Source organism: Euprymna scolopes, chromosome 31, assembly GCF_053919585.1.
Source record: "Euprymna scolopes isolate OS-2025 chromosome 31, ASM5391958v1, whole genome shotgun sequence".
Classification (NCBI taxonomy): domain Eukaryota; kingdom Metazoa; phylum Mollusca; class Cephalopoda; order Sepiida; family Sepiolidae; genus Euprymna; species Euprymna scolopes.
In genome coordinates, this window is record NC_136512.1 from 73,899,209 (window position 1) to 73,920,352 (window position 21,144).

General features: G+C 33.5%; 1 protein-coding gene across 13 annotated transcripts in view; it reads right to left on the bottom strand.

The window, feature by feature from the left end:
- Positions 1 to 21,144, bottom strand: part of LOC145255819 (pecanex-like protein 1) — a 269,992-nt gene that overhangs the window by 52,485 nt on the left and 196,363 nt on the right. For all 13 annotated transcript variants that reach the window (XM_080114531.1, XM_080114532.1, XM_080114536.1 and 10 more), the window contains 8 exons: positions 19,703 to 19,753; positions 19,056 to 19,236; positions 17,217 to 17,386; positions 12,258 to 12,363; positions 5,192 to 5,563; positions 2,518 to 2,671; positions 560 to 592; positions 257 to 428 (listed from right to left, as the gene is read on the bottom strand). In XM_080114531.1, coding sequence (XP_079970657.1) covers positions 257 to 428; positions 560 to 592; positions 2,518 to 2,671; positions 5,192 to 5,563; positions 12,258 to 12,363; positions 17,217 to 17,386; positions 19,056 to 19,236; positions 19,703 to 19,753 — 1,239 coding nt within the window. The remainder of the gene's footprint in view (positions 1 to 256; positions 429 to 559; positions 593 to 2,517; positions 2,672 to 5,191; positions 5,564 to 12,257; positions 12,364 to 17,216; positions 17,387 to 19,055; positions 19,237 to 19,702; positions 19,754 to 21,144) is intronic.

The following is a 21,144-nucleotide window of genomic DNA, read 5'->3' on the forward strand; positions in this document are numbered from 1 at the left end:
GCTTTTTGTAGATTATAATACTATTCTATGGTAAAAATTTTATGACATTTGTTAAAAAAGAATCTATATTTTCAAACCAATAAAATATGCCCAAATTTGCCTACATTTGTATATATAGTGTCCTGGCAGGCCAGCTTTAATTTTGCCGCTTTGGAATGAATTTTGCTTAGTTTTTTTTATTTGCTTAGTTGTTTCCCCTGTGGCTTTGCCAGGCCACTAATATGAAAAACAGTTCATAATATGAAAACATTTTTACCTTTCATGATTTCTGTCGCAAATTTCAAGGATGCGGATGCAGTGAATGGAAAACCATATATAATGAAGGCCGTGGAGGAGACATTATGGGTTGCATAGTCAAGTAACTTCAAAAGGCCACAACACAAACAGAAGTAGAATGGACGGCTGAACACTATTAGTCGATTGTAGCCCTACAATAAAAGTGTAAACATTTTATAAAAGAAAAAAAAGGAGGAGGATTTATTTTTTATCATTAGATGCAGAAAACATCTTACAGTAAATATATTTTTGAAAAAAAATGAAATTGTGGTTAATAACTTACATGCATAGGTGATGCGGCATCTGGTTGCACACTCTGACAAAACAATAAAAGGAAACATTTAAACAAACAATTTTAAACAAATAATAATATAGTAGTTGAAAAAAATTTTAAAAAACAAAGGCTGAAAAAAAAAAAACCCCAAAAAACAAAGGCTTGAAATAAAAACCAAAAAACAAAGGTTGAAAAAAAAAAAAAGAAAAAAAAATCCAAGAAAAACAAAAGTTAAAAAAAAAAAAAAAAAAGTTGTGGAAAAAAAAAAAACCCAACAAAAACAAAAGTTGAAAAAAAAAAAAAAAAAAAAAGTTGTGGAAAAAAAAAAAAAAAGTTGTGGAAAAAAAAAAAAAGTTGTGGAAAAAAAAAAAAAAGTTGTGGAAAAAAAAAAAAAAGTTGTGGAAAAAAAAAAAAAAGTTGTGTAAAAAAAAAAAAAAGTTGTGGAAAAAAAAAAAAAGTTGTGGAAAAAAAAAAGTGGAAAAAAAAAGTTGAAAAAAAAAGAAAAAGTTGTAGAAGAAAAAGTTGTAGAAGAAAAAGTTGTAGAAGAAAAAGTTGTAGAAGAAAAAGTTGTAGAAGAAAAAGGTGTAGAAGAAAAAGGTGTAGAAGAAAAAGGTGTAGAAGAAAAAGGTGTAGAAGAAAAAGGTGTAGAAGAAAAAGGTGTAGAAGAAAAAGGTGTAGAAGAAAAAGGTGTAGAAGAAAAAGGTGTAGAAGAAAAAGGTGTAGAAGAAAAAGGTGTAGAAGAAAAAGGTGTAGAAGAAAAAGGTGTAGAAGAAAAAGGTGTAGAAGAAAAAGGTGTAGAAGAAAAAGGTGTAGAAGAAAAAGGTGTAGAAGAAAAAGGTGTAGAAGAAAAAGGTGTAGAAGAAAAAGGTGTAGAAGAAAAAGGTGTAGAAGAAAAAGGTGTAGAAGAAAAAGGTGTAGAAGAAAAAGGTGTAGAAGAAAAAGTTGTAGAAGAAAAAGTTGTAGAAGAAAAAGTTGTAGAAGAAAAAGTTGTAGAAGAAAAAGTTGTAGAAGAAAAAGTTGTAGAAGAAAAAGTTGTAGAAGAAAAAGTTGTAGAAGAAAAAGGTGTAGAAGAAAAAGGTGTAGAAGAAAAAGTTGTAGAAGAAAAAGTTGTAGAAGAAAAAGTTGTAGAAGAAAAAGTTGTAGAAGAAAAAGGTGTAGAAGAAAAAGGTGTAGAAGAAAAAGGTGTAGAAGAAAAAGGTGTAGAAGAAAAAGGTGTAGAAGAAAAAGGTGTAGAAGAAAAAGGTGTAGAAGAAAAAGGTGTAGAAGAAAAAGGTGTAGAAGAAAAAGGTGTAGAAGAAAAAGGTGTAGAAGAAAAAGGTGTAGAAGAAAAAGGTGTAGAAGAAAAAGGTGTAGAAGAAAAAGGTGTAGAAGAAAAAGGTGTAGAAGAAAAAGGTGTAGAAGAAAAAGGTGTAGAAGAAAAAGGTGTAGAAGAAAAAAAGGTGTAGAAGAAAAAGGTGTAGAAGAAAAAGGTGTAGAAGAAAAAGGTTTAGAAGAAAAAGGTGTAGAAGAAAAAGGTGTAGAAGAAAAAGGTGTAGAAGAAAAAGGTGTAGAAGAAAAAGGTGTAGAAGAAAAAAAGGTGTAGAAGAAAAAGGTGTAGAAGAAAAAGGTGTAGAAGAAAAAGGTGTAGAAGAAAAAGGTGTAGAAGAAAAAAAGGTGTAGAAGAAAAAAAGGTGTAGAAGAAAAAGTTGTAGAAGAAAAAGGTGTAGAAGAAAAAGGTGTAGAAGAAAAAGGTGTAGAAGAAAAAAAGGTGTAGAAGAAAAAGGTGTAGAAGAAAAAGTTGTAGAAGAAAAAGGTGTAGAAAAAAAAGGTGTAGAAGAAAAAGGTGTAGAAGAAAAAAAGGTGTAGAAGAAAAAAAGGTGTAGAAGAAAAAGGTGTAGAAAAAAAAACAAACAAACAAAAAAAAAAAAAAAAAAAAAATCAAAGCCTAAAACTTGATAATTGTTAATTCTTGAAGATTTTTGTCTTACCTTGAGCAAAGAATACTGACAACTTGCCAAGATGAAGCAAAATAGGAAAATGTACAAATCCTGATAGAAATGAGACGAAAGTATAAGTGCTCCAAGAGAGCTGACAGCTACAGCCATAATCACAGCAACCAGATTCTCACTAATGGTCAGATTCCTGTTGGTCAAATAAGAAACAAACATTAGCCACTGACGAGGTACATGACACCAACAAAAAAAAAAAAAAAAAAAAAATGCTACAACTTATGGTTCTGGTCCAGAATTCCATCAACAGCAAGGAAAATTAAATGAAATTTAATATTTATAAAGCCAAATAAGGCATAAATGTCACAATTTCGCACATAGGCCAACTGACATACTTTTATTTCACAGACATTGCTTAACTGTTAAGAAAATTACTTTTTAAAAGGGCAGAAATATATAGATATATATATATATATATATATATTGAATAAATGACAAAAGTCTATATTCCAAAGTTCATGTTGTCCATCTTATAATCTATTCCTTTAATTCAGTTGACATTTAGAATTCTTGACAGTATCGGTTTCGTAGCACAAAATCAATCAATTATTATATCAATTAGTGAATCTATTTTGCTCATCAGAAAAAATAGCAACAATCAATCAATCCATCAAAAGGAAATAAAATGCGTTTTGACATGATTAAAATCCGAAAATTGGAAGAGAAGCTGCATATACCTTATAATATGTTTACATTACGCCATTTTGAATTATATGTTCACTGTTTTTGGGAAAGAAATTCCATCAAAGTGCCCGATTACAAAGAAAAAATTTCAATATAAGAGCTTAATATTATTTAAAACTGTACAAAAGGTCAGAAAAACATTGGTACCATCAGTTTAAAGCCTAACATAAGGGGGACCAGTTAATGGTAAATAATGTTACGCTCTTATCAGCCATATTGTTTTCTATTTATCTTTCTGAGGAAAAACCAGGACCGCACACATTATCTCACACCGGAAGCCATGTCAATTAAGAACAGAATAGGACAAAATAAATTATTTAAACATATATTTGCTAAAATATATTAAATAATTAATTGAAAAATTTACAATAAATAAAATATATAGAAATCTGGACAGACAAGCTATAATTAAATAAAAATGAACATTATTAGAGATAATGTGTGCGGTATGGCTGACGAGAGCGTAACATTATTTACCATTAACTGGTGCCCCTTATGTTAGGCTTGAAACCGACGGTACCAATGGTTTTTCTGACCTTCTGTACAGTTTTAAATAAATTATATATTAAGATTATATATATATATATATATATATATATATAAATAAGATTTCACATGAATGGATTTTTTACCCTTCACCGGACTATCCATTCATGTAAAATCTTTTTATCATTTTTCTTTTGCCTCCTGTTCCCCTTACCTCACCCTTTTTTTTTAACCAAGTAAGATCTGTGACTTACTTGTAGTTTCATTAAATACTTTTATATGCAAAATCCGATCCCCAATTTTGCTAATTCCTACCCTCTGATGAGAAGGAGAGTATTTCTTCAAAACTCAGCGGATTAAGGACTATCCACTTATCTTGTGCTTCCTTTTTTAAAATTAAATATGTTTTTAACTCTTTTTCAAGATGTCTTTTAACATGTTTTATTAATCATTTGTTCATATATATATATAGTAGAACCCCGGGATATGGCATTAATCCGTTTCCGGGATCCTAAGGTGAAATTGCTGCATGAAAGGATCTAAGCAAAATTTTATATAGTACATATTAAAAATTAGAAACAAAATATAGTACAGTATAACACATGTATGTTATAAATAACACTGTAAGGCGGGGCAAGTAATGAAACCAGGGTCCGGAAAAAAAACACTGCATTCCACAGTGTAACCTGAAAAAAAAAAAAAAAAAAAAACAAAAAAAACCTATCCTGGGGTTATACTGTGTGTGTGTGTGTGTGTGTGTGTATATATATATATATATATATATATATATATATATATATATATATATATATATATATATATATTGTCATTTTTAAACTATGGGATTGTTTTGTTTTTATAAGTTGCTTTTATTTTTTATTCAAAAAAATAGCTGCCATAAGAAAATTAATCCAACTGGATAAATGATAAATCCTCAGAAGAAAAAACATCGATTAATTCATTAAAAGAAAATAAATGCATATGGGCATGATTACAAAATCCGAAAATTGGAAGAGTAGTTGCAATTATCTTTTTATTTTATTTTATTTTTTTTTTTTACGCCATGTTTGAATTATCAAATTTAAATTTTGTCAATTCTTTGTTATATGCTCTGTAATTATACTGAGCTTCATGAATTAAAGGATTGGTATAATTGTTAAATATAACTGAAAAAACACACACACATACACACACACATATATATATATATATAGTAGAAGTGGTAATTAATAAAAACATGAAGAAAGTGCTCAATACTGCTGTAGAGCAAATGTGCGTTTTATTTTTTATTACCGTTTTTTTCTGTTTAGTTACATTATTGTTTCAGCTACGCGACCGTTTTTTGGCCGTCATGTAGCCTCCTCAGACTTTACAGAAATGTTTGTTTATGGTGGAATGAAAGAATGAAATATATAAACACACACACAAACGTGTAAATGTACTCACCTGTCTAGTAGTGCTAATAACGTGTAAATGTACTCACCTGTCTAGTAGTGCTAATAACGCTAACCTATCAAAATGTATTTTGACGTATTTGTTTGGAAATAACCAGAATTTGTAAAACTGTTTCGGCTTATCCGGAGACCTGTGATAAGAGGAGGCCTCCGTCACGGATGGACTGTCCGAAAGATCACCTGTGCTGGGCATTGCGTATGATTCAACCAATCCTGACTGGGACGTCCACAACTGACCCATTTGGTTGATTTGCCAGGGGTAAAAAGTTTGCGCTGTACGTATGTTTGTTTCAAAATCCAGAGAGGTTGGCCGGAACGTGCTGGGCCGTTCATCGACCTTTGGTGAGGGATCAATTATTACTGGAGATCCTGAGCCACTGCTGGAGGAACTTTCCCTGAAACTAGAAATGGGGGAAAACATCAAAACATAAGTTACTTAAAAAGGAAAAAATGCATTTGTATATATATATATATATATATATATATAGTAATTTCAAGGTTATGAGGGTTTTACAAAGAATAAAAATGGGGCTGTTTTTTTTTATATTTAATATTTTATTCTTATATTTCAAGTGGTCCTTCGCTCTTGATCACAAAAAAAATAGCGAAATAAAAATGAAAGATGTTAAAAAAAAAACAACTGGAAATTTGTATTTTGGGTTGCATTCATTCCTTGCAACAATGTTCGAAAGGGTTCACGTGAATTATTTTTACTGTTTGTGGAAGAAGAATATTTTTTTTTTTTTTTCAAAATATGTGTGTATATATATATATATATATATATATATATATATAATGTGTGTGTGTGTGTGTGTAGTATAATAATTCTCCAAGTTCCTAATACTAATATTGTTTGGTATTGCGATTAACAAGTCTGCAAAATTATGTCATTGCTGCATGTTTAGTCACATGCTCTTCAGATGTTTACATAAAAAAAAAAAACTTATGTGACTAAATATGCAGCAATAACATGGTTTTGCAAACAAGTTGGTCGCAATACAAACAAAATATTGTTACGGATAACTTTTTAAAAGTAATAAATGATTAGCTGAGAAAACTTGATATTTGAAACTTGGAAAATTATTATGCTTCACTATATATTCTCTGGGACCCAATAAAAAGCCATTCATTGAGTTTGAACTTTTTAAAACTTTTTAATAAAAAAATGTTTTTGATTATAAAATCTTTATAAAATATTTGAGAAAGATGTTTTAAGTCATTATGATTGGTATATACAAACCGAGTATGTTTCAAGTAATTGATTAACACACACACACACATATATATGAAAAACGATTAAGCATAGGAAGAAATAAAAATTCAAATTGACTGTATCAACAAACGTTTTCAGAAAAAAAGGATCTGTCTGCAGACATTGATTCAATAAAATACAAGAATACATGTGAAGAAACAAACCCTATCATATAATTCAGATTGTGACATGAGAGGCTGAGTGATACGAATAAAATAAAAGAGATGATCAAACAACAAAAAATAAAAGAAACCAATCCAGTCTTTACAAACAAAAAATATGTCTGCTTGCCTTGATTCAACTTGCCACAAAAATCATACTTTTTTTTTTTACTAATGTGACATAGAATCATGACTGAACTATAATGCCGGAAAACAAGACCTTCCACCCCTTTCTGTTATAATTACTAGACAAGCGACAATCTTCCACCACCACCACCAACCAGTCCTCCAAACTTAAATACTTATTGAAATGATGAAGATAAATGACCCCACCCACACCCAGACACGGTATTTCTCTCACTATTTGTGTCCTCCAACGTAATCTATAATATAAATCTCACCTGCTTGTTTAAATGTATGTTTGTATGTCTGCCTAAAACTTTCCACAGAGGTGATGGATTTTCATGAGATCGGTATCGTTTTGAAGCTCGACCTTTTGGACGACGAAAATCAAAAATTTGCTAAAAACATTAATTACTTCACCCTCAACTGGGCACTTATCTACAGGGTGGGGTAGCTTTTTTTGCTGATATTTTCAAAAGTCATTCCCTCTTTTCGATTGACTAGCCTTAATTTAAATATTTGTCACTTCAGGTTTGGTGATGGGCGCTACACCAAAGATGTTACTTTTTTTTTTTTTTATGTTCTTTTCCTCCTTTGCGGTACGGATTCGAGCCTTCCTACTACCAATCATTACGTTATCTCACTGACCACCTTACACGCATTAATACTTATCCTCGAATAGCCTCTAGACCTTAATTAGTGGTGAATCCTTTGTAAAACAAACAACAACACAGATTTTAAAAGATTAAAAAGGGAGAAGAATATTTTATAAAGATAAGGAACATGTTAATTGAAAACTTAAAACGCTCTCTTTAAAGGTGATATTTAGAAAAAAAAAACACAAAAAGAGAGATACGATCCAACGTGTACAAATTCTCAGACTGCCATCTTGGATTTTGCCAGGAAAGCTAGGGGCATAAGTTGGAGAGAACTCCAGCAGAGTGCTCGATTATTAATAAAATTAAAAAACAAGAGAGTAATATTTATTTTGCTCAGATACCTCCAAACACCCGGGTAATGCCGGGCACCCAATGTAATGTAAAAAGAAAGGAAATTAATTCATACATTGTGGTGTGAAAAGAGACTATGTGCAAAAAAAAAAAAAAAAACCCAAGAAAAAAAAAGATGCAGCTGGTATACAGTGAAGACCCAGCAAGTCTAATGTCTTATCAATTTATGAATTACGCTATTATGCAAATCTACTGTGTAGTGATCTCCAGCGATTCACTCGCTACAAAAATCATTTGTTTTACGACACGATTTCATTCCTCATATTTCATTTCAATAAATTATATATGTTCAAAAACCTTGTATTCGTTTTGGTCGCTATTTGATTGTTGTTCACGTAAATGTTCAAACACGAGTAAAATAAATATAATTTCTTTTTCAACAGCAATAATTCTTGGTTCCATTCACACATTGATTTTTTTTTTTTTTTTTTTTTTACATTTTCACCCCAAACAAGAGGCAACTGTCACTTTGGTGTAGGGGGCTACTATCAGGGGCAACAACTACTGGGGTACTATGTAGGGATTTGGGCAGCAAGATGTCGGTTCACGCTACACTTGAACTTCTGCACGTCAGTACTGTTGGGGAAGCAGGGACCTGGAATGGAATTCCAAAGTCTAGCAGTTCTGGGGAAGAAACTATTGAAGTAGAAAGATCTTTTACATCTAGGGATCTCTACAGTGTGGGGGTGGGATTTAGCAGCCTGTCGAGTTTGTCGAGGGTGCTCACGTTGTGGGGGCACAAGTGATTGCAGTTCGTCAGAGCATTCACCACTAAAATACTTGTAGAACAGGCAGAGGGATGCAACATTTCGTCGATGGGACAGAGGCTGAAGCTTAGATGCCAGTTCAGGGCCTATCAGGTTTGCGACTCTCTTTTGAACCTTGTCAAATTGATTTCATGGTATAATAAAGCATTTGAGTACACAACCATACCTAACACTCAGCCGAAACCTAGGTTCTATTCATCTGCTGATAAATCATGTGTGAGACAGGGAAAGATAGGTAGATAGATAACATAAAAATATAACATGTGACCACAGCCGAGATTGAACTCACTACACAAGTTTGTAGTGTACCTATTTACTATGCCTCCCCACGGGACAGAGTTAGACACCAGGGTCGTTTTTTAACGTGGAGAAAAGGTACAAAAATAAAAATTGTCTCAGTCGTGAAGGATTTCTCCTCCACCGAAAGAGAACAAGAAATAGAAGTGCAGCATCTGAAGAACAGATACTACACTTTAGTGTAATTCAAATCTTGTCCGTAGCTGAATACTTGATGCTTCGCTTGAGCTATCAAGGGTATTCTTTTTTTTATTGTGACGCCAACACAAGATGGGTTGCCTACCATGGCTGAAGAGAGGCCCATCTACCCTCGAGAGAAGGATAGACAGCGCCAATTTCCCAACATGGTATTTTTTTACCTTGCGGTACATACAATGCTTCGCCTTTCAAAATGGTCACCCATCTGGTACTGGATAGGCTCGACACTGCTTAGCTTTGGTAATCTGGCAAGAACCAATGAGTCAACGTGATTGTGCCTTAGATAAAGAGCTTGTCACAGTATACTTAGTTACATTGTGCACCCATCCACTATTGGGGATGGCATCAGGAACATTTTTTCTGTTTGAATTCTTGCCAGCCAATATCTTCATTTAGAAGTCACATAGTTTTAATGACTTTTGTTTGGGGTCACCTCCAACTCTTTTACTTGAACCTTTTTATTCAAACAATGGCCCTCGTTATATAATCCAATCAATTGCTCCAATTTATTGTTCAATAATTATATTTCTCATGAAATATTACGATTGCTGACTTTTCATAGAGGCATAAGAAACACAGATCATCTAATGACCTGGGAAGAATAATTAACAACATTTTTTTTTTTAATATTCAGTGATGGGACGATTCTAATATTTTTCCAGATTCGATACTAAATTCCCGATTCCGATTCTTCATAAATCTGTATAATAGATATATCGAGATCATTGCCAAGGCTGCTGCGAAGAAGGTGGGCTCTCTCTATCGTGCTAGAAAGTTACTTACGCCTGAAAGTATCCTGTACCTCTACAAAGCTACCATTCGCCCATGTATGGAGTACTGCTGTCACATTTGGGCTGGTGCATCTGCTACTAGTCTCTCACTCCTAGAGAGGGTTCAAAAGAGAGTGCCAATCTGATAGGTCCTGAACTGTCATCTAAGCTTCAGTCCCTGTTCTATCGAAGAAATCTTGCATCCCTCTGCCTGTTTCACAAGTATTTTAATAGTGGATGTTCAGACGAACTACAAGCCCTTGTATACCCTTGACGAAAATACCTCCGACAAACCCAAAAAGCAGCAAAATCCCACCCCTACAAAGTAGAGATCCCTAGATGTAAGAAAGCCTTCTACTCTAATAGCTTCTTCCCCAGAACAGCTAGACTTTTGGAATTCTCTTCCGGGTTCCTGCTTCCCCAATGGTACTGGCATGCAGAAGTTCAAGTGTAGTGTGAACCGACATCTTGCTGCCCAACTCCCTACATAGTACCCCTGCAACTTAGGTCCCTGATAGTAGCCCCTACATCAAAGTGGCAATGTGTCTTGTTCGGGGTGAAAATGTAATAGATAAAACAAAAAAAAATTAACTACAAAATAATTATTTTTTTCCCTGATTACCGTAAAAACATGTTAAATGTGCATATATTTCCTCAAACTTAAAAACACATTTGTGGTGGGTGATCCATAGCGTTTAGCTTTACTGTTTAAAATAAATATTTATTATTACTACCAGTTATGGAAGACTTTGTTTTAAACAGAATCAAATAAAATCAAATAAAATCAAATATAAAAAAAAAGATAATTAAAGCAATAGTTTTGGCATCAGAAAATGGGCATAAATTTTTCTGATTCCAGTACCCCAAAAAGTTCCAATTTTTCCGATTCCCGATTAATTGTCCGACCACTAATAATATTCCATTTTACAATTGTTTTTTTAGATCGTCACCTTTAGCTTAGAGAAAGAGAAAGAAGTGCTGTTTTTCATTCTGTTGATTTTTAGTAGTAGTATTGTATTGATTAGACCTCTATACCGCCATATTTTAGCCCGCCTGAGAAATTGTCTTCAGATAGATGAGCTGTCGCATAGCCTCCTTCTAGTCGAGTAACTGAACAGTGTAGGATCAGGTGGGCTGTGTCCTGGAGGGACTTCCTTGCACTTTGGGCAGATGGAGAAGTCTGTTTGTCTCCCCCTGAATTTGTTTACTGCAGTCATGCAGTGTCTTGCTTTGACCCGGTTTGTGGCTACCCACTGCTTTCTACTATTTGTAGCAAAACCTGGAAGGTGAAAAGTTGGGTCTTCAATGATGTCTCCTCCTTTGAGAGTATCGTTTCTCTGTTGCTCCTTCCATATCTCAACTGGGTTGAAATTTTTGGTTTTTGAGTTGTAGAACGGCTTTTGGGACTTGAGTCTGGGACATTTTTTAAAATTTGTTGGATTGATAATTCCGTGGTGTCCTCCTCGACGTTTTGAATCCATTTTTTAGTTGCCTCTTCCCTCCTTATGTAAGGTGGTGCAATTGAGCTTGCTACTGGTAGCCAGTGTGTTGAGGATGACTTAAGACATTCTGAGGTAATACACATAGTTTCTCAGAGTTTTTTTTTTTTTTTCAATGGATCGGGTGTGTTGACTGAGACAATGCTAGGGTGAAGTATTCTGCAGCACTGTAGCAGAGTGTGACTGCTGTTGTTCTAAGGACTCTTTGGCAAGCTCCCCATCACGTTCAGGCTACTTTCTTTAGGAAGTTGTTTCTTTTGGCAATCTTATTTGTACATCTCCTAAGGTGCTTCTGATATTGGTTTGTAAAGAAGTAACAGTGGTTTACTTAATTTTATGGGAAACGCATATGTTTCTTCCATATACATTTTTATTATGCAAGGCTAATTTATACTAATAATTGCTGTTTCATTTTTCATAGTTGATTGGTTAGACACACTTTAGTTAGAATGTAGTTATCCCGGTTTCGGCAATTGTAATTGCTTTGTTGTGATGAGGTTGTATTATTACAGTTATGCTTTTTTATTTTATAATATTTTTCGTAGTTCCTCCCAATTAGACTGGAGACCACCTGCGAATATTCTCTTGACACTTCCTCCTTTTGGAGGAAGCTGGTTTAATCTGCGTAAGTTGAATGCCATACAACAAACAGATTATGTATTGTTGGAGATGCCCTTCCATGGGATTAATGGACTATCTCATGACGTCACTTCCGGTATAGAGTACCGGTGCCCGGCAGTCAAATATTAGCACGTGGCCAAGGAGGTCATGTGCAAACACCCTACGATTGAGGAATGGTATTGCTCAACCTGCTTTTGTCTGTAATATATGTGAATACATGTTCGTCGATAAAAGGTCCGTGTTCCTTCGTTCATATTACCATTTAACCCCATAATAGGTATATATGAATAGCTCATTTTTGGTGGATTTTTAATGAATATCTTTCAGAATTGAAATGCTTATGGATTAGTTCTGCAAACTATAAAGTCTCATCTCAAAATTCATAAAAAGTACAAACCCTTTATCGGTAGACTTCATCATGTCTATCCATTTTTCTTCTGTATCCAAGACTCCCTGAGCTACACCAGAACTGTTCTCACCAAACGTGTAGGTAAACCAGTTTCCTGGAAAAGAGAAAAATTTATTGGGTTATCAGAAAATTTGATGCAAATTTTCTATACTATGTCTTTAAAAAAAAGTGCATTTCAAAGAAAAACATTACATACTTACATGCCATGCCAAAATTAGTATAAATTCCAAAAACTACAGAAAAATGGTCCAATAAAAAAATACCTATTAGTAAAAACAAAATTTTTCGAGGTTGCGATTTTTCACTGTAAGTTTTTAGAAGATCAAAATCAGGGGGAGAGAATTGCATTCAATTGTGTAAGTTAATTTGTACAGAATACAATGACACTATCTTTCAGGTCGGCCATTTTGCTTTCTCGATTTACTGCACGCTTTTTTCCGAAAATCAGCTCTAGCACATCTACAGGACCATTTATTTTTTTTCCCCGTAATGTTTGGTATTTATACTAATTTCGACATGACAATTAAGTACGTAATAATGTTTTTTCTTGAAATGTCTTTGTTCAAAAATACACAATTGGGTCGGCCGACACACTATAGTAAAGTTGAACTGAAATTTTTATTTTTAAAACAGAGCAAAATGAATGCGTTATTTTCAACATATCTTCACCTACAGTGCAAGTTTCAGTCTCTGAGTGGGGTGAGGTGGGGAGTCTTTGATAATCTCAGAATCTGTTTTTTGTTCTTTTGTTAAATGGTATTTTTAAATCGCCGTTAATAAAATATTGTGCGTATGTAAATATGAAAAAGCAAGATTTGTAAAAATTAAAACATTAAAAATCATTCAATTAATTATTAATTTATTAATAAAAACAAAATGCAATTCTAGTTTAAAACAATTTTGTAAAAAAAAAAAATAAAACGTAATACATAGAAACTGACGTTAAATGATAATGGTAACGTATTTATACTTTTGTTCATAGGAAAAAAAAAAATAAATAAATAAAATGGATGAATTATATTGTTATCTTCCAAAATTTGAGAGGAATTTGAAAGCATTTAAACAGTGATTTCAGGTTTTTAAATTCTTAATTTATTGTCGTGTATTAAAAGATTAAAAATTTTTAGAAGATCAGCTGTTTTCTGTCAGCAGGAATATCACAGGCCATCTGATGCTGCCCCATCTCATGTTATAAATGGCTTATCAGAGCATTGGTAATCTTCCTTATTCTCAATGTAATTGGCCCTCAGCCAGCCCAATCTAGTATCTATCTTGGGAGAAAAATAGGAGATGCCGAATTTGTGACCTTGTCTTCATCACATCACTTTAGACATCCAGAAACAGAAATTGCCTCAATTTAAAAGGATTTTATTTCTACTCATAACCCCCACCCCCATGAAAAAAAAAAAGTATGATGTACATACTCATGACAAAACCAAAATGTATAACCCCCTCCCCCCAAAAAAAACACCCAAATTACTTTGATTTTTAAATGAAAAAAAAAAAAAAAGAAAGAAAAAAAAAACCCCCAACTTTTTTTTGCTTTTTGCTAGTATCTGAGGAGTAACTATCTCACTTGCCATTTTGAAAAAAAATGACAAGAAACAAAAAGGAAAATAACTCAATAATTCATACTTCCTAGATTTATGTTACAATGCCTATGTATACAGATTTTTCTTTACTTTTGTTTTTTAATATTGGAGGAATTTTGAACAGGAACCAGGATTTTTTTTTTTCTTCACTAACAAAAGAGATGAAATATGATCAGAACATATACTACACTTTGATCCTCATCAAAAGTTCAAGGACATGTACCTGTAACTCATCTAAAACTTCAAAAAATCACCATTCGCCCATGCATGGAATATTGTAGTCATATCTGGGCTGGTGCATCTGCCACTAGTTTCTCGCTCTTAGACAGATCCTAATAAGCACTATCAACCAAACTCCCAAACTCTGTCCCATCCCTGTACCTATTTTATAAATATTTTAATGGAATGTGCTCCGATGAACCCAAAGCACTTGTACTCCCCTCCCCCACACACGTTGATGTAAATATCCTCAACTAACCCGACAAGCATTAAAATCTCCCCTTGACACTGTAGATATCCTCAGATGCTGGAAAGTTTTCTATTCAAATAGTTTCTTCCCTCAAACTGTTAGACTTTGGAATTCCCTCCCAGTTTGCTGCTTTCTTGACTGTACTGACATGCAGAAGTTTGTGCAAGTGTAATGTTAACAAAGATCTTGCTGCTGAACTCCCTACATAGTATCCCTGTAGATTTTGTCCCAAATAGTAATGTAACAGAGGGCGGGTGTGCTGATAGCAGCTGTATTTAAATGATGAGCTGTGTGCAAAGTGATGTCACAGCAAAGAAAAAGGAAAATAAAAACAATGCGTGCATAGAATGATGATCACAGAGACGTGTGTGAAGTCAGACGTGGTGACAGAATGAGGAATGAAGGTCTTTTCTTAAAACCTAAAACAGCGAGTTGAAGTTCTTTCCTATTCTTTGTCTCCTTTGCGACTGAGTTTACAATGTGTCGGGTCCCCGAGTGTCTACATGTTAATGCAATAGCCCCTTATGTTCAAACGGCACTGTACCTTACCTTGTTTAGGGCGAAATAACAGTGATATAAAAAAAAAAAATAAATTTCCTGATTTCTCATTACTATAAAAAGTTCTGTATAATATTTTTTTCTTTTATTGGTTGAGTGAAGATGATTAAACAAAAATTAGCATCAAAGACACATAACAAAGTTGCGAAGACACATCCAAAAATTTTATCCATATATATATATATATATATATATATATATATATATATAAGAGATGCAGTTTTTCCTGGACCAAATTACCATAGGTTTGCAAGAACAGATGCCACATACAAATTTATTATGTCTAAACTATTATCAGCCATCTTATCTAACTTCTGACCGCCGTCAGACACATTTATTCGTTAAATAAAAACCCTATATTGCATCCTTTGAGAGGCATCATGATGATGGCCATCATCTACAGAGAGGTAGTTCTTATCTTTTCCTCTCTTTCTACAGTACTCTTCCTGCCACCAGTCTACACCCGGGATATATATATACACATTCTTACTGTCCTCCAGTCATCCTTAACTGGATTATAAACTACTATACAAAGCATTAACTTTTCATTTCCCTTATAAAAAAAAAAAAAATTCTCTCTTACACATTTTTATCACTTCTCATTGGTTGCTACCTTTCAACCCGCTTATTTGAGAATAGATACCTTATTGAATAAACGAACACATTAGCTGTTAAAAAAACATGGACGCTAAACAACACGTTTCTTTTTTGTTACATTTTCCTTTTCTCCACTATATTAATTCAATTCTTCTACTGTTGTCAATTAAACTTTTTGTTTTATGCAAATTAAAACAAAGACGTAATCAACATATTCAAGGTTTGTGATACCAGCGGGTGAACAACAGATTTTGTAAGCACATACACACGGACAAATCAAGATACACAGACAGCGTAAGATAGACTTGCTGAGAGGCAGATAGATTGATATCTAGATAAAGAGACAGAAAGCGAGAGAAAAACACCTTTCGGAAAAAAAAAATACACACTTATTTACTTCAAAACAATACGGACAGAAGTTTTTGTATTTTTGTATTATAAATCTTATACACCAAACTTCTTATAATTTTATAGGGGAAAATAGTTTGATTACAACAAATGGTCTGCAAATAAGTAGTTTTTTGATTATCTCTATATAAATAAAATGAACTCATTTTTCCCCCGTCTGATTTTGACCTTAATAGGATTAAAAATCAAGATATTTCATGCAAATATAATATGCACAAACGGCAGAACAATATCTGAGGTGTGTTATAGGCTTATTATTTCTCAAATTCCTCGATAATCTTAGATTTCTATACTTTTTTCTGCTGAGAAGTCACGGCCAAAATCGGTTAAGATCAATGGAAGTGGTAAAATATTTTCTCTAATAAATTCCTCCTCCCCCTGCCACCACTTAACACCGTTTAGGGATCGTTCACAAGGAACAGTTGAGAAGAGAACACCGGTTTGGCTTCGTAGTTCTTTCATGTGAAGTTATTTAAAATCACTAAACTAAGCTGCAGTGCTCTGTGGCGTAGTGGTTAGGGTGCTGGACAATTCACATTATATTTTCACGTTCGCGCCGACCTACCGTAGTCGTTTTTTTTTTTTTTCCTAAACAACTGGAATGGACTTTTCTTGGTGGCCGAACTGTTAACGTTGCAGATGTTTTTTTTTTGTTTTTTTTTCACACTTTATTTTCCTACTTTTACTCATGACTCCGGGTTTGATCCTTCCTACTTACCGACCATAACATTTTTTAAAACTCCTTGTAACAAATACTGCTGGGTTAAATCAATGTAATTAAGCACAAAGTTATTTATAGAAACAACAATTGAGAAATTATTAAAAAAAACAAACAAACATTTTGACTTATCTACGTATTTGTGACCTATTTGCGTTATAAAAAACCGCATATTTAATAGAAGTTTTCGGGCAATGTAGTTACCGTCCGACTGACACTGCACACACAAAAATTAAAGGTGGGTTCATAGTATTTGCGCGTGAGGGATCATGACAACGATTATCAAGATTAAATTTGGGGCAGATAGTTTGTCCCCCCCCACACACAAAATGGAGTGCATTCCGAAAACCGTTCTTAACAGGGGTAGGTTGAGAGTCATTCTTACCATGAGGATGTTAAGAGTGTCTAATTCAAAAGTCGTTCTTAACATGAGGTTGTTGGGGGTAGGGCAATACCAACAACAGGCATACTTAAGTTTTTATGGGGTGGAGGGGCATGCTTCCACTGGGAAATGCCAGCTAACAGGTCCTGCTAGTTTTAAATAATTTTTAAATCAAGCTGAAAAGAAACGGTTGCAAAATAAAAATGAATAATGATGGAATTACCAAGCTCATCCTGAAAATAATGCATCGCTCCCTCTGTGGTGTCATCATGTGAGGAAGCCAAGTGACCACCAGACCCAACAATCATGTTGGATAGGGCAGTCAGGGGTGGGGAATTTCGACGAGGGGCACGCCTTGCTGCTACACGCCCATGCTCCCGACGGTAACGTCGCCTGTTAAAGAAAGCACAAATATTACTTCATCATAAAGTAAAGTGTACAAAAAAAAAAATTTTTTTTTTTTCAGTTACATGGCCACAGTTAGGATATAAACATATTTAACGTGCAGAATTATATTTTTAAATATTTCAGATGACAACTGATGATTTTGATTATTATTATGTTCATCTTGAATGTTGTTTTCACAGGAATTTTCACGAGAAAAAGACAAAAGAGGAAAAAGTGAGGCAAAAGAGGAAAAAAGTGAGGCAAAAAGAAATAAGTTATTAAGGACATGGAGAAAAGGAGAAGAGAAAAATGGAATAAAAGGTAAGGAAGGAAATAAGAACTGGAAAAAAGGAACGAAAGGAACAAAGAAAGGAGAAGGAAAGGAAAAGGGAAGGAAAAAAGAAGGAAAGGAAAAAAGGAAAAAAGGAAAGGAAAAAAGAAGGAAAGGAAAGAAGGAAAGGAAAAAAGAAGGAAAGGAAAAAAGAAGGAAAGGAAAAAAGAAGGAAAGGAAAAAAGAAGGAAAGGAAAAAAGAAGGAAAGGAAAAAAGAAGGAAAGGAAAAAAGAAGGAAAGGAAAAAAGAAGGAAAGGAAAAAAGAAGGAAAGGAAAAGGGAAGGAAAGGAAAAGGGAAGGAAAGGAAAAGGGAAGGAAAGGAAAAGGGAAGGAAAGGAAAAAAGAAGGAAAGGAAAAGAAAAGGAAAAAAGAAGGAAAGGAAAAAAGAAGGAAAGGAAAAGGTAAGAAACAAAGGAAGGAAAAAAGAAAGGAAGCAAACAAAGGAAGGAAAAAAGAAGGGAAGAAAACAAAGGAAGGAAAAAAGAAGGGAAGTTAACAAAAGAAGGAAAAAAGAAGGGAAGATAACAAAAGAAGGAAAAAAGGGAAGTAAACAAAGGAAGGAAAAAAGGAAAGCAAACAAAGGAAGGAAAAAAAAGGAAACCAAACAAAGGAAGGAAAAAAAGGGAAGAAAAAAAGGAAGAAAAAAAAAGGAAGGAAAAAAGGGAAGCGAACAAAGGAAGGAAAAAAGGAAAGCAAACAAAGGAAGGAAAAAGGGAAGCAAACAAAGGAAGGAAAAAAGGGAAGCAAACAAAGGAAGGAAAAAAGGGAAGCAAACAAAGGAAGGAAAAAAGGGAAGCAAACAAAGGAAGGAAAAAAGGGAAGCAAACAAAGGAAGGAAAAAAGGGAAGCAAACAAAGGAAGGAAAAAAGGGAAGCAAACAAAGGAAGGAAAAAAGGGAAGCAAACAAAGGAAGGAAAAAAGGGAAGCAAACAAAGGAAGGAAAAAAGGGAAGCAAACAAAGGAAGGAAAAAAGGGAAGCAAACAAAGGAAGGAAAAAAGGGAAGCAAACAAAAGGAAAAAAGGGAAGCAAACAAAAGGAAAAAAGGGAAGCAAACAAAGGAAGGAAAAAGGGGGAGGAAAATAGAGAAAGGAAAAAGGGGGTGGAAAATAGAGAAAGCAAAAAGGGGGAGGAAAATAGAGAAAGCAAAAAGGGGGAGGAAAATAGAGAAAGGAAAATGGGGGAGGAAAATACAGAAAGGAAAATGGGGGAGGAAAATACAGAAAGGAAAATGGGGGAGGAAAATACAGAAAGGAAAATGGGGGAGGAAAAAAGAGAAAGGAAAAAAGGAAAAGAAAGGAAGAAAATAAGGGAAGGGAAAAAATAAAGGAAATAAGCTATCAACCTTGCTTTTTGATCATCTTTGTAAAAATATTCTCGAGCAGGTAACAATGCTGATACTTCAGTGGGAGTGAGTGATTTAGAATCGGTCGAACGTGTATCTCCATCTTCGGGAAGAGGAACCCCACCCACAGCCCCACCCAATTCCGCTGGTGATGTTGCCTTATCCTTCATGACTGTGGGTTCTAAAATAAGTAAACGGTTAAAAAAACTAATTAGTTAAATAAAGAATGCACTAACCTTATAAAAACACATACCCTTAACAAAAGTTACACTAAAATTGATATATGTATAAAAAAAAAATATGCATATATGTTCACATTGTTACGTATTTCATGTTTCGTTTTTATTTTAATAAATTCTTCTTTGATTCAAATTCCAAACTATGAGTTAGTTCCCTTATTTAAATCACATTCCCAAAAAAGTAATAATGTAGTAATATGTTATTAATTGCAATACAACAATTGAGTAGATAACATTGATTTTAGTCGACATTGACACAAAAATTATATAGATAACATCGGCTTTTAATTGAAATTCAATTTTTCAAATTTTGATATTCAGTATTCCAAACAATCAGCAAATTTTTTTTTTTTTTAAATCTCTATAATAAACTTAAACAAAAAGTTTTAGTGACAAAAAAATGTCTACCTTTTAGTCTGCCATCTTTACTTTGATCATCATTCCGTGAATAACTCCTCTCTGATGAGAAAGAAAGAATTTTCAAAGATTACAAAATGGCATAAAAAAAAACTAACAAAAAAAACATTGCTTATTCAGATTGGCACTTATGGCAATAAACAAAATTGAAGAAAACTGTTCATTATGTACCAACTTGTCATGGAATGAAGATGGCATATTCCAAAAATCACAAAAATTGATCAACTAGTCCCCCCCCCCTGAATTTTAAATGCCGCCATAAGTGCTAATTTGAATAAGCACCAAAAGAGTGTTGTGCAATGCGAATAAAATACGAGACAAAATCTTGTGTCTGACATCACTGGCAAAGGGTACTTTTTTCCCAGCTAAATCCTGAATAATACAGATGTATTTATAAAAAAAAAAAAAAAAAAAAAAAAACTTCACTCAGAAACACACGTTCACACCCGCCGTGGGGTGTGGTCAGAAAATTGTGTAAAATAAAACGACAATCTTAAAACAATGATACACTAACAAAAATCCAAGCTTAAAACAAGCTTTTTTTTTTCAAAATAAATTTTTTTTTTTTAATTTGTACTGTAGTCATGTTGGATGCTTGTGTAGATTGATGTTTTTTTTTTTTTTTTTTTAAACAAAACACATTTCAGGTGAAAACATTACATACTTGCCTTTCATGTTGAAATTCGTATAAATTAAAAAAATTTCCGAAAACAATCCAGTAAAAAAAAAATTACAAGTAAAAATAAAAAAATTATCGAGTTTAGAGATATTTAGAATTTCATCATACGTTATGATATGGGAGAGTTTGCAAGATTCAGGGGGAGGTAACTGCAATCAATAATTTTGACTAAAATAAATACGTACTGACACTTTTAAACACAAGACCTCAAAAAATAACTGTTACTAATTTTTTTTTAATTTTTTTTATTTTTAATTTCAAAATACTTCCAGCAAATCATCTACTGGATGATTTTTCATAATTTTTCGAATTTTTACTAATTTCGACACGATACATAATGTTTTCACCTGAAATGCGTTGGTTTTAAAGATCAATATACACATGTACCTCATGTTGTTGTTTTCAATCAGAGAAAAATATCGTCCAGATAAGCATAGGAAAGACAACTGAAAATTAAATGAAGTCGTCTGGATGCAACAGTTTTAGAAAGAGTTCCAGTCAGAAGACATAGATTCAGCCATCACAAAATGGCGCCTGGCAACAAGATGACACCTGGAAACAAGAACATAGGTGGGAGGGTTGTTGTGTTAAATGGAAATAAAGATAGAAGCAAGAGATGAAGCGAGCATAAAGCAAAGCACCAAACACTTACTTGGTTGCCATTACGTCTTCATCCGGTTACCGCACTGACCATAAGGGTTGAAATAAATACCTGCGAGAGTCAATCATCTTTGATATTAAAATGACTTCATTC